Source organism: Populus euphratica, unplaced genomic scaffold (assembly GCF_000495115.2).
Source record: "Populus euphratica unplaced genomic scaffold, PopEup_1.0 scaffold75.1, whole genome shotgun sequence".
Taxonomy (NCBI): Eukaryota; Viridiplantae; Streptophyta; class Magnoliopsida; order Malpighiales; family Salicaceae; genus Populus; species Populus euphratica.
The window spans coordinates 1,549,346-1,561,101 of NW_011499866.1; the positions used below are offsets into that span (position 1 = coordinate 1,549,346).

The 11,756-nt window shown below is 26.6% G+C and overlaps 1 protein-coding gene across 1 annotated transcript; it reads left to right on the forward strand.

Annotated features, from left to right (window-relative positions):
• The first annotated feature begins 113 nt into the window (after nt 1–113).
• LOC105126225 (ribosome production factor 1-like) lies at nt 114–3,405 on the forward strand. Its single transcript, XM_011027016.1, has 11 exons — nt 114–519; nt 605–685; nt 792–887; nt 1,027–1,110; nt 1,211–1,280; nt 1,467–1,549; nt 1,947–2,026; nt 2,289–2,387; nt 2,498–2,606; nt 2,934–3,023; nt 3,143–3,405. The coding sequence occupies exons 1-11, from the start codon at nt 265–267 to the stop codon at nt 3,179–3,181; spliced, it is 1,086 nt and encodes a 361-aa protein (XP_011025318.1). The 5' UTR covers nt 114–264; the 3' UTR covers nt 3,182–3,405.
• The last annotated feature ends 8,351 nt before the right edge of the window (nt 3,406–11,756 follow it).

Genomic DNA, 11,756 nt, shown 5'->3' on the forward strand with positions numbered 1-11,756 from the left:
ATTCTGACTGACACGTGTTTCATAGGGAACAACGAATAGTTATTAGTTCAGCAGTCGTTTACCCCAACCAAATTACATGTCGTTTCTTCTTACATAAGAACAGGCCTCTGCATTGACGGCTTTGCCTCTCCGGCCCATAAACAAATCCTCTTCTAATACCCTGCCCGATTCAAAAACCCTAGTTTCACTGACTTCTTCTTCTTCTACGGTGTATGCTGCTACTGGAAACTTTTGTATCTATAAAGCGAAAATAACTAGCAAAAAATGGGGGGGAAGAGAAGGAAGAGCGAAAGCGAGGCTATGGAAGAATATGGCAGCGATGTAGAGTTGGACAAAAAGGAGGAAAAGAAGAAGATGGAGAAGGGGAAAGGGAGAGAAATACTCCCGTCAATGATAAAGAACAAGGAGAAGAGATCTGCTGTACACGCCAAACTCAAGCATGAAAAGAAAGTCGAGAAACGCAAGAAGCTTAAAGCCCGAGACGCCGAAGAGAAGCGAGCTCTCGAGCTCGGTGAGGAGGTCAGGTCCCCAATTGAAATATCACATTAGGGTTTTTGTTCTTTGTTAATCAGAATTGATTTGGTGTGGTGTGATTATTCTGCAGCCTCCTCCAAGGAAGATTCCACGCACCATTGAAAATACTAGAGAGAATGACGAGACTGTATGCAAGCCTGACGACGAGGAGGTACTAACTCATAGCTCATGCACAGCGATGGAATCAGCTATTTCTACTCATGGCCAAAATAGCAAATGCTTCTTTTAGCTGATGTGTTAATTCTCTTGGTTTATAGCTATTCGCTGGCAATGATGCTGACGAATTTAGCTCCATCTTAAAACGTGAACGGACTCCGAAGATATTGATCACCACTTCCCGTTTTAACTCTACTGTAAGTTCGTAATCTCTTTTTAATTTGTTTTGTCATTGAATAGCCATGGAAGATGAAAATTATTTTGATGCCAATTTAAATCTCTCCCTGCACTTGTGATATGGTTGAATTGCCTTTACATGTCATTTGTGGTCTACAGAGGGGACCGGCTTTTATATCAGAACTGCTCCAGGTGATCCCAAATGCACATTATTACAAGAGAGGAACTTACGACTTGAAAAAGGTGCTTTTTATTGGTTGTCCTTCCCTCTCACTCGTTCTAATATAATATGCCTAGCAGTAGTGTTTCATCTCTTATTAAGATGTGCATAACATTCTTGTAGATTGTAGAATATGCAAAGAAGCAGGATTTTACTTCTCTTATAGTTGTTCACACCAACCGCAGGGAACCAGGTGAGTGGTACTTCTTAGTTTTCAATACAGAATACATGCCAAATTGCCTAGGATATGCACGTTCTTACCGTGATTTCCTATTCCAATAACTATTAAGTTGGAAATAGATTTCATTTATCAATGGATAAAACCTTGGGTGACTGCGATTTTCTATCAGAATCTTAACAATTTTCAGACTGTTTGTAGATGCTCTCTTGATCATTGGCTTGCCTGATGGCCCTACTGCCCATTTCAAACTCTCACGGCTTGTTCTACGCAAGGATATCAAGGTTTATGGCTGACCTTGTGGATATTGATATATAACTTTTATTTAATGCAATGTTACCTTCTATTCTAAAATGAATTGATTTTATTCATCTACTGAAGAAAGTTACAGTCCTTGATGATTCTGCATCAATAAACTGTATCTATTTTCTCATCAATTAAATCTAATTTGTCTGGTCTTTAAGTGGACGTGGCCTGTTTTATTGGAGAAATAATATCAAATCCAAGAGAAATTGATCAATGAAGAGAGAAATGTGGTTTTAGAAATGTTATCTAATTAGGTTTCAATGGATTAGAATAAGCTGATCTTATTTTACAGGGTATTGAGGGTGATTTAAGTTTTGTCTGATGTAGTTTCTAGGAGGGTAACGTCTTACCTTTGCTGCCTTGTGTTGCTTGCAGAATCATGGAAATCCCACCAGTCATGAGCCCGAGCTGGTCTTGACTAACTTTACAACTCGTCTGGGACATCGTGCAGGGAGGTATTAAATTTTCTTCATGTTGCATGTTAGAAAACATCTAAATTTTCCTCACTATAGTTGACCGGAAGAATGAGTTGAGCTGTGTGATCATATGTGCTATCTTCCCACAAAAATGATAATGCTTTTGTTTTCTATAACTTATCCATGTTTTCAGTGTGGTTTGTATGATCTATCAGTTTTTCCATGTAGCATTTTCTTTGTTGACTTCTTACACTGGTTTTCTTCTTAATAAAACATTCTTTTGTTCATATGTACCCTCCAGAATAATACAGTCACTTTTCCCGCAAGAACCGAATTTCCGGGGTCGAAGAGTTGTAACCTTTCACAATCAACGTGATTATATATTCTTCCGGCATCACCGGTATGCTTTGGATTCATTAAATTTTTCCAAGAATAAACCTGTGGGTAGTCTTTTCTTTTCTTTTCTATGAACACCTTTCCAATAGAGTTTTCCAACTATTACTTGCACAGTTACATCTTTGAAACCAAAGAGAGTAAAAAGAGTGATTCAAAAGGTAAAAAAGATAAAGATGGCAAGGATGGGAAGATCTCTCAACAGAAAGTGATTGCACGCCTTCAGGTTATGTTTCCCTATTAAATTTGTTGTTAACATTTTTCATTGTGGAGTTGATATCCTTTCTACCAGGATCATAAGTTATACTTGTCTTTTTCTCTTCTTGTTGATTAACTCTATGAACTGAGTCAAACCTTGTAATCTTAATATTCTGCCTTAGGGCACTAGTGAAACATCAAACGCATCTGGAACTTTAGCTAGGCCCTTGATAATTTCAACTACATTTGGATACTCCATCCAAGTTATGGGTCTCAATTTTTCCCAAACATCTCTGTCTGAAACCCCTATTATCTTGGTAGTCTGTGTGCCAATAGTTATCCTCTAAACATGCAGGAGTGTGGTCCTAGATTTACACTGAAGTTGAGAAGTCTTCAACATGGAACATTTGATACCAAAGGTGGTGAATATGAATGGGTTCACAAGGTAGCTTTTGAACGGTTTCTGTTTGGTATATATATTTATTTGATTTGTTGATGCTTTTTTTGCCTCCAAATTTTGTGAGATTATGAAACTGTTCGTATTTCTTCTCATTTGAATTTCAGCCGGAAATGGACACCAGCCGGAGGAGGTTTTTCTTGTGAGTTGCATCAGATCGTTCCAGTTTATTTGTCTAGGTGTATAAGCAGATTTTCTTGCATTCCGGGCTGGTACCTGAACAGCTGATGTTAAAATCCTGATCAAATTTGTAATGTGTGATTTAAAAAGAGAAACATGAAAATTGTGATAAGTTTTGCCCAATTGTTTATTCAATTATGGAATACTTGAAGATTATATGAATATATTTATCATTTGATTAGAACACCCATCATAATTTTTCTTAATTTATATACCCTTTTCTTGTCTGATTGTGTGATGCATCTCTTTCTTTTTTGTTTTTATGAAAAATTAATGGTTGCATTTTTATATCTGAAGTATACAAAAAAAAAAATAATAATAATAATTAATTGTTTTTATGTATTTACATTAAAAATAATTTTTAGTGGGTAGATTTGTTTGTTTTTCTTTTTCCTATAAATGAATTATAAACATAAATATTTTACAAGTAAAAAAACATGAATTAATGTAAACTAGTATGTTAGTTTGCCCTTCATAGGAGGGGTAATATTAAATTTTTTTTAAATATCAAAAAAATATTAATAGTATAGGTAATATTTTTAAGTTTTTTAGATTTGATAATTATGCAAGATTTAAGCAAAATGAGTCTGTTAGTCATTAAAAACTTAGACAAATTCAAGTAAATTAGATCTGTTTGTTATGCTAAATTCAATAAAATTAAATTTGTTAGCCATGTCTATTTAATTATTTTTATAAAAATAATTATTTTTATAAAAATATATTTAAATTACTATTGAAATATGCCAAATAAAATTTTAATTAATCTTTTTATAATTTTTTTATAAAAGACATTTAAATTACCTTTAAGTATTCTAAATAAAAATTCTAATTAATTTGTTTATAATTATTTTATTTTTTATTAAAAATATTTAAACCACCATTTAATTATTCTAAACAGAAATTCTAATTAATTATTTTAATAAATTATTTTTATTTTTTAAATTACTCTTAAAGAATTTTAAATGTTTTTAATTTTTTATAAAAAAAAATTAAATTACCTTGAAATATCCTAAATAAAAATACTAATTATTTTTTTATAAAAAATAAACTAAAGTATCTAAATAATTTTTTTATATTTTTATTTTTTATAAAAAAACATGTAAACTACTGGAATATCCTAAACATTTTAAATTCTAAATAATTTTTTATAAATTATTTTTATTTTATAAAAAAATTAAAATATCCTTCAAATTTTCTAAATAAAAATTCTAATTAATTTTTTTAAAAAAATTAAATATACCAATCAAATACATCTAAATAAAAATTCTAATTAATTTTTTAAAAAAAATTAAATATACCAATCAAATCAGATAAAAAAAAAATGTATATCTTACAGCCATATGAAATCCAAACTTTGTAGATCTGATGATGACGTGAGATGCAATGGCCATGGATAAACTTTTGTCGGCTCTGCCAGCAACTTTTGACCTAAACCTGGAGAAAAGAAAACATGGATCACCATGTATGGACTTTTCCTCTTACTCACATCCACGTAGATCTTAGTCTCCATTACTTTTTAAGATAGAAAGGCAGCTTGAACACATTTTTTGAACTTTACAGCAATGGGGAAGGAGATCGAATTTTATTTCAATTATGATTTTTTTCATCACACAACAGGCGAAAAACATTAACTAAGGTTATTTTCATGCCCTAAGCTATGATGCGAGTCAAACTAAAATTGTTTTAAGATAGAAAGGTAGCTTAAACACATAAAGTATGTGACTTTTTTTATTATAACTTTTTTTACTGTCCATCTTCTCACAACTCAATTCACATTGAATTGTAATAATAAAATATTTAAAAAAATTTAATTTCATCATCAAATTTTATTTTTGCACAATTAAATCCAAATAAAAACCTAATTATATGTTTTTTTATGAGAGTTGATCGAAAAACAAATAGCTTAAATAAAAAACACAAATAATATAAATAATAACTTTGAAATTTATTTGAAAAGCTTATTTAAGTCCTTATATCTTTTTAAATTATTAGGTAATTGGTCGTATAATTTTCAAAAATTATATTTTAATATCATCTTTTTTTTAGTTTTTTGTAGTGTAGGAGAAAGGGTTGTTAGATTCTAGTTTAGAGAGATAAAGTTATTGTTTGCAACGATTCTGATCACTGAAACAGTTTATTTTGTGTCAAATGATTTATATGATAAGAAAAGTTAAAATTATATGTTTTATTACTTTAAAAACACCTAAAAATATATTTGAGCTCTGAAAAAATTTTGATTTCGAGTTGATTATATGTTTTTAAACCTTTTTTTTGCATTTTTTGCATTTCTAAAAGGATAAGAAACTTTTTTATTTCAAGTATAGCAGTATTCCAAGTATAATTAAAGTAGAAGTGTTATTAATTGAGGATATTTTTAGAAAATTATTTATTAAGTAAATAAATTAATTCACATGAAAATCAAGTTCTTTATAAAACACCTTTCATGTATTCAAGTTCTAAATAAAAATAAATTTAGTATATTAAAAATATTAAAACCAAACTATAAAAGCTTCTCAATCTCCAAAATAAAAATTCAGTTATTAACTACTAAATTTCACTAATTAGAAATAATTTCTCATAAATTCATAAGAATTATCAAAAAAAAATATTAAAAACACTCTAACATTGAAACAAGAAACTTAGGGTTCATAAAATATTTAGGGTAAATTGCACTCTTCACTTAACCGAGAATACCTTTAAAAATATTTTTATTTTTATAAATCTAAAAATTACAAATTCAAGTGATTTACTTTCAAAAATCATAATTCTTAATCCACAACTTTGATTTGGGTAAATGACCTATTAAGTCAAAGAACTTATGATACACTATAACAAGGTATCAAGTTCCAACCATAACACTCACTAAATTAAGAGATTTTAGTGGCCTAAAATAACTAGGTATCAAGTTCCAACCATAACATTCACTAAATTAAGAGATTCCAGTGGCCTAAAATCAGCTACTTGTTATTTTTTTTAATTTTATTATTTCATTAATTTTTTAAATTAATTTATCAAAAGACATATAAAATAACTTTTAATGATTTTTCATCAATCTAAGATCTCATTAGTATAATACAAACTACCTAACTAGTACAGACATGTAACATTCATCAATAAACTATGTGCCTAAGATCACTCAGATGAGAAATTTAATTTTAATATGTGAAAATTAGTATAAATACTTTCTTATGGTTAAAGTAAAAGAAATTATAAAATTTGTTATTCTGGAACTGCGAGCCTCGTAATGAAAACAATATTAAGTAAATTATCCAATTGTGAAATTTTTAATTTGTGTGTTTCTTGTTTTAAAAGTGTTTTTTTAATTATTTTTTATTTTTTTAAAATAATATTTTTTAATATTTTTATATCATTTTGATATACTAATATAAAAAATAATTTTTTAAAATAAATAAAAAATATTATTTTAATATATTTATAGGAAAAATACTTTTAAAAAAATTTCTATATTATAAAAAACCATTATTTGGACTTTTTGAGCACCACTGCTTCTCCCATCTAGTCCGAAATGGACACCATAACTTCACAGTCATAAAATTGTTTTTTTAGTGACGAGCTTATTGTAAACAGAATCTATGAAAGGGACTTTCCGTCGCTAATTATCAAAAGAATTGATGGTTCTGTCACTAATTAGTGACGAAATTAGCAGCAAAAACAAAAAAAAAATATGTTTTTTAGTAATTTCATATAAAATATTTTAAAAAAACTTTCCTCTCATACCCTCTCTTCGTTCTTTCCATTATCTCTATCCTTCTAATTATCTTATTCTTCACGTCTCGTAATCAAATCCATCGACATCCTTTCACCATATTTTCTTTCTTTATTTTTTTTCATAGAGTATTTGGATTTTCATTTAATTCAAATTATATTTTTTATATAATTTTTTATTTTAATTACCAATAAAATTACTAATAAAATATTTAAATCTGAAAAAAATTCGTTGGTGAGTTTTGAACAGCGTATTTTTTATTAATAATTGTAATGATCTGGTTACCTTTTCGATATAATAAAAGGTTTGTTTATTTTTTTGCAGTTTTTTTTTACAACATGGATTTTTTTAATTTCTTACAGTGAACTCATATGCAAAAAAATATATAATGTAGTTTTGTGTCGATATTGAAAAATATAATATTCTTTTTCTTATAGTTCCTTATTTTAATTAGTGATAAAATATCCATTGAAATATTAAAAAAGAAAAATCCAAAAAGAACTCAATGAGTTGGGACCACCGAGACAACAGCCAGGCACAATCAAGGTCACATCACCGTCATGACTCCCAACTTGCCATTGGCAGCCAGAAAAGAGCACCGTCATGAACCGACAGCGACGTGTACGCGGTTGCATGATGCATCCTGGCACTTACGTGTCACTTCGTTTCTCCTTTCATTCCAGAAATCTGGTTCCCCGACCCTTCACCTCTTTTCCTTTTTCTTTTTTTCTTTTTTCTTAAAAAAATACCAAACTAAACGGATATTATATAAAAAGAAGGGACAAAACGTTGGGGCCCCATTTCTGCTTTTTATCCTGTCAAGTTGGATTTATAATTTTCATTTATTTATAAATTATATAAAAAGAAGGGACAAAACTTTTGGTATTATCATTTAGATAATTCAAAAAAGTTCAACATCATTCTTTATTTAGAAAGTATACAGGATTTGATTGGAAATAATCTTATCCACTAGGTTCATTCAAAAAAGAATTTAAAGGAAAAAAAAGTTATATTTATTCTAATAAATTCGTTAAACTCATAATTTGATTTATAAATTCTAGTTAGTTGAATTAATTTTTTTATTTTATTATAGAAATTAATTAATAATTAATTGAATAATACAGTTCAATAAAAAATCAATATTAAAAAATAAAAATAAAAAATCAAATGACCAATAAAAAAAAGAAGCTATATACCTATTAAAATGCTGAGGTGGATGTGCATGAGAGAGACTCACGCAACTGGATTGTTTTTTTTCCCTTGCTATTAACAAGTTGCCCGTCTCTTCTTAAGGAAAAAAACAGAAACAAATTTGTTTTCAAACCTACGATGCTGGCATTACACTTTTGTATTAACCACTGGCATATGGTATACAATTATTAACCTAAGGGGTCATTTAATTTATTACATATTTGATTAGCTGCTTAATTTATAATTTGAGTTTTTTCATAATTATTAAAAACAATAATAGAGCCACATAAAAGCAAAAAACAAACCATTGCCCCTTTTTTATTATTGTTTTGAATTATTTTTTAATTATAAATATTGATTTGATTATCTCTCAATGTCATAGTATAGTAGCAAATGATTCGAGATGTGTATAACATATCTCGAGTTTAAGGTAGGGCATATATTTTTTGTAAAAGTATGTAATAACTAGAGTTTTATTCATTTACCTGAATCCACAAAGTATACTTTTCGGGAGATAAAGTTTCCTCGAATATAAAAAAAAATTGATTTGATTGTTTTGAATTAATGAAGAGTTATATCATTTCTAATTAAATTGATTTAAATATAAAATTAAATTTTTTCACAGGATGAATAAGCAAATATTCTAATTATTATCAACAAGTAAAGATTGATACATGCAGAATTAAAATTGTTTTATCCTGAGATTAGTCTTTTTTGTGATGTTAATTTTTATGTGTCTTTAAATAAAATAATCAGGATAAATAATTAAATAATTTATATTTTTTTTGTTTTTTGTTTTCATTAGACAATTTATATTTTAATAGAGAATAATTAACATGTGCATGCAAGCCTAATTTTATTAAATCCAGGTTGGTTTTTTTTTAAAAAAAAAAATTATTTTTTTAAAATGATTTATCATAATAAATTTAGACTATCAATCTTAATCCATATCCATGTATTATATACAGCATGCTACATGGTAATGAGGTATGAAATAAGTTTTGATGAATTAATCTATATTTTATTATAAATTTTATATTATATGAATTTTTAAAATGATTTATCATAATAAATTTAGACTATCAATCTTAATCCATATCCATGTATTATATACAGCATGCTACATGGTAATGAGGTATGAAATAAGTTTTGATGAATTAATCTATATTTTATTATAAATTTTATATTATATGAAAAATTTATAATTATTATGTAACTCAACTGATTTTTAGTATTATAAAAACTCAAAAAGAGCAATTATGATATAAATTTTTTATTTTAAAAGTATTTTTAAATTAATTTTGCTTTATATAAGTTTTTTGTTTCGAATTAATTTTTAATGTATATCTATATAATATAGTATTTGTTAATAATTTGCTTTTTAATTTAAAATACCCTAGCTTCTTTATTGACTGGAAGCTTATATTATTAATACTGATATTAATAAGAAAAAAATTAACTAAACAAATATATTAATTTAATTTATTATTTATATAAACAGTTAAATAAAGCACCCTTTTATAATTGTATGTACAATTCACCACACAGATCTTGATTGGTTTTATTAAGGTACGAGGACGGCTCTTGATGGCTTTCCAGCGGGAATTTTTGCTGCGGACGAAGGCTAAACGTTTTTTTTTTTTGGGTTGTGTGGCTAGAGTTAGCTTCATATTAACAGTGCTAAGACTAGGTCTCCATTGTCGATCCAATAAGAATTCTAGTGCTTGGACTATCTATACGGGCATCTTAATTAAACGTCAAAGCATACTTTATTTCTAGTCTCTCCTTGACTACAACCGCATTCGAGAATGCTTTATCCATGAATTTCCACTTGCTCTCACTGTTTTAGACGTATCCCCTGTAATTTGTTTTTTTTGTTTTCTTTGTACCATATTTTATACTAGTCTATTGATTCATGGCCAAACCAATTTCTTTTTTATAATATAAAAAAAATATTAAGAGCATCAAGATTTTTTTACAATATTATTAAACTTGAATAAAAAAATAAAATTTTTAAATCTCTTAGCTTAGATCTTTATGTAGCATGATTTTCTTGGTAAAATTATGTATGAATTGATTAAATATGAATTGATTTATTTAATAGGTTTAAGGAAACTTTGGATAGCTAGTTCCTAGAAAAAAAAAACTAATGTTGAATGATAAAATAAAAAATAATAATAATAAAATAAAAAATAAAAACGGACATTGAGCCACATCAATCTTTTAAACCCGTAACTCTGATTATTAGACTGGAAATCATACATAAAAAACTGATGAAACTCAATCCCCAATAATTTTTATGTTGAATGATGTATTATTATTATCACTATCATTGTTATTATTATTATTATTATTGCTACATTGTTATTATTATTATTACTATTGTCATTATTACTACTGTTATTAATAAGTAATATTGTCATTATCATTATTAATAACAGTATTATTATCATGACTATTATCCTTATTATCATCACTATCACTATCGCCATCTCCATCATCACTATTACTATCTTAATAAACTATTACTATCACTATTATTATCATCATTAACATCTTACTATTATTATTATTTGTTACTATTATTATTACTACTATTATCATCACAATTACTGCTATTAGTATTACTATCATAATTATTACTATTATTAATTATCATTACCATAATTATTATCATAAAAAAACTATTATTAGTACTACAATTATTATCAGTTCATCACTGCTAGTGGTTTTATTAATATTATTATTGGTTTTATTATCATCACTCTTATCATCATCATTATCATTATTATTATCATTATCAATTATTATTGTTATTGTCACCATTATTAACATTATTATTAGTATTATTAATAATATTGTTAGTATCATTATCATTATCGTTATTATTATTATTATTACTACAACTATTATAATTGTCATTATTATTACTATGATTATCATTATCCATATTATTATTATTATTAAAATAAAATAAAACTATAAACTTGATTTGTAGAATAAAATTAAAAATAATGAAAACTTTGACAAAATAACAAAGAATACAAATAAGAAATCAAATGAAGAATGACCAGATTAAAATTAATATTATTATTAATGAAAAAAATCATAAACTAAATTTGAAGAATAAAATTAAAGCTATAAAATTTTTGACCAAAAAGCTAATGAAAAAAAATAAAAAATCAAAAGTAGAAGGATCAAATAAATAAAAATTATGTATGCAAATTAAAATCGAAGGATTAAATTGAAAATAAATAAAATTTTAATATAAAAATAAATAAAAATAAAAATAAAAATAAAAATAATGAATTTTAAAACACCAACAATAATGAGGATTGAATTTAGTTTTTTCAAGAGTAGAAGAGAGAAATGAAAAAAAATAAAAAATTACTAATGATAAATTAGATATTTTTATATGATATGCGTCATTTATAAAATAAAAAAACACAAGGAAAAAAATAATAAAATAAAGAAAATATATTTTTAATCACTAGAAGGTGCTGCATGTGCCACTCAAAATGTATGAAGTCTTCAACATGTCAATATGCGTCATTTATAAAATAAAAAAACATGAGGAAAAGAATAATAAAACAGACGAAGTATATTTTTAATCACTGGAAGGT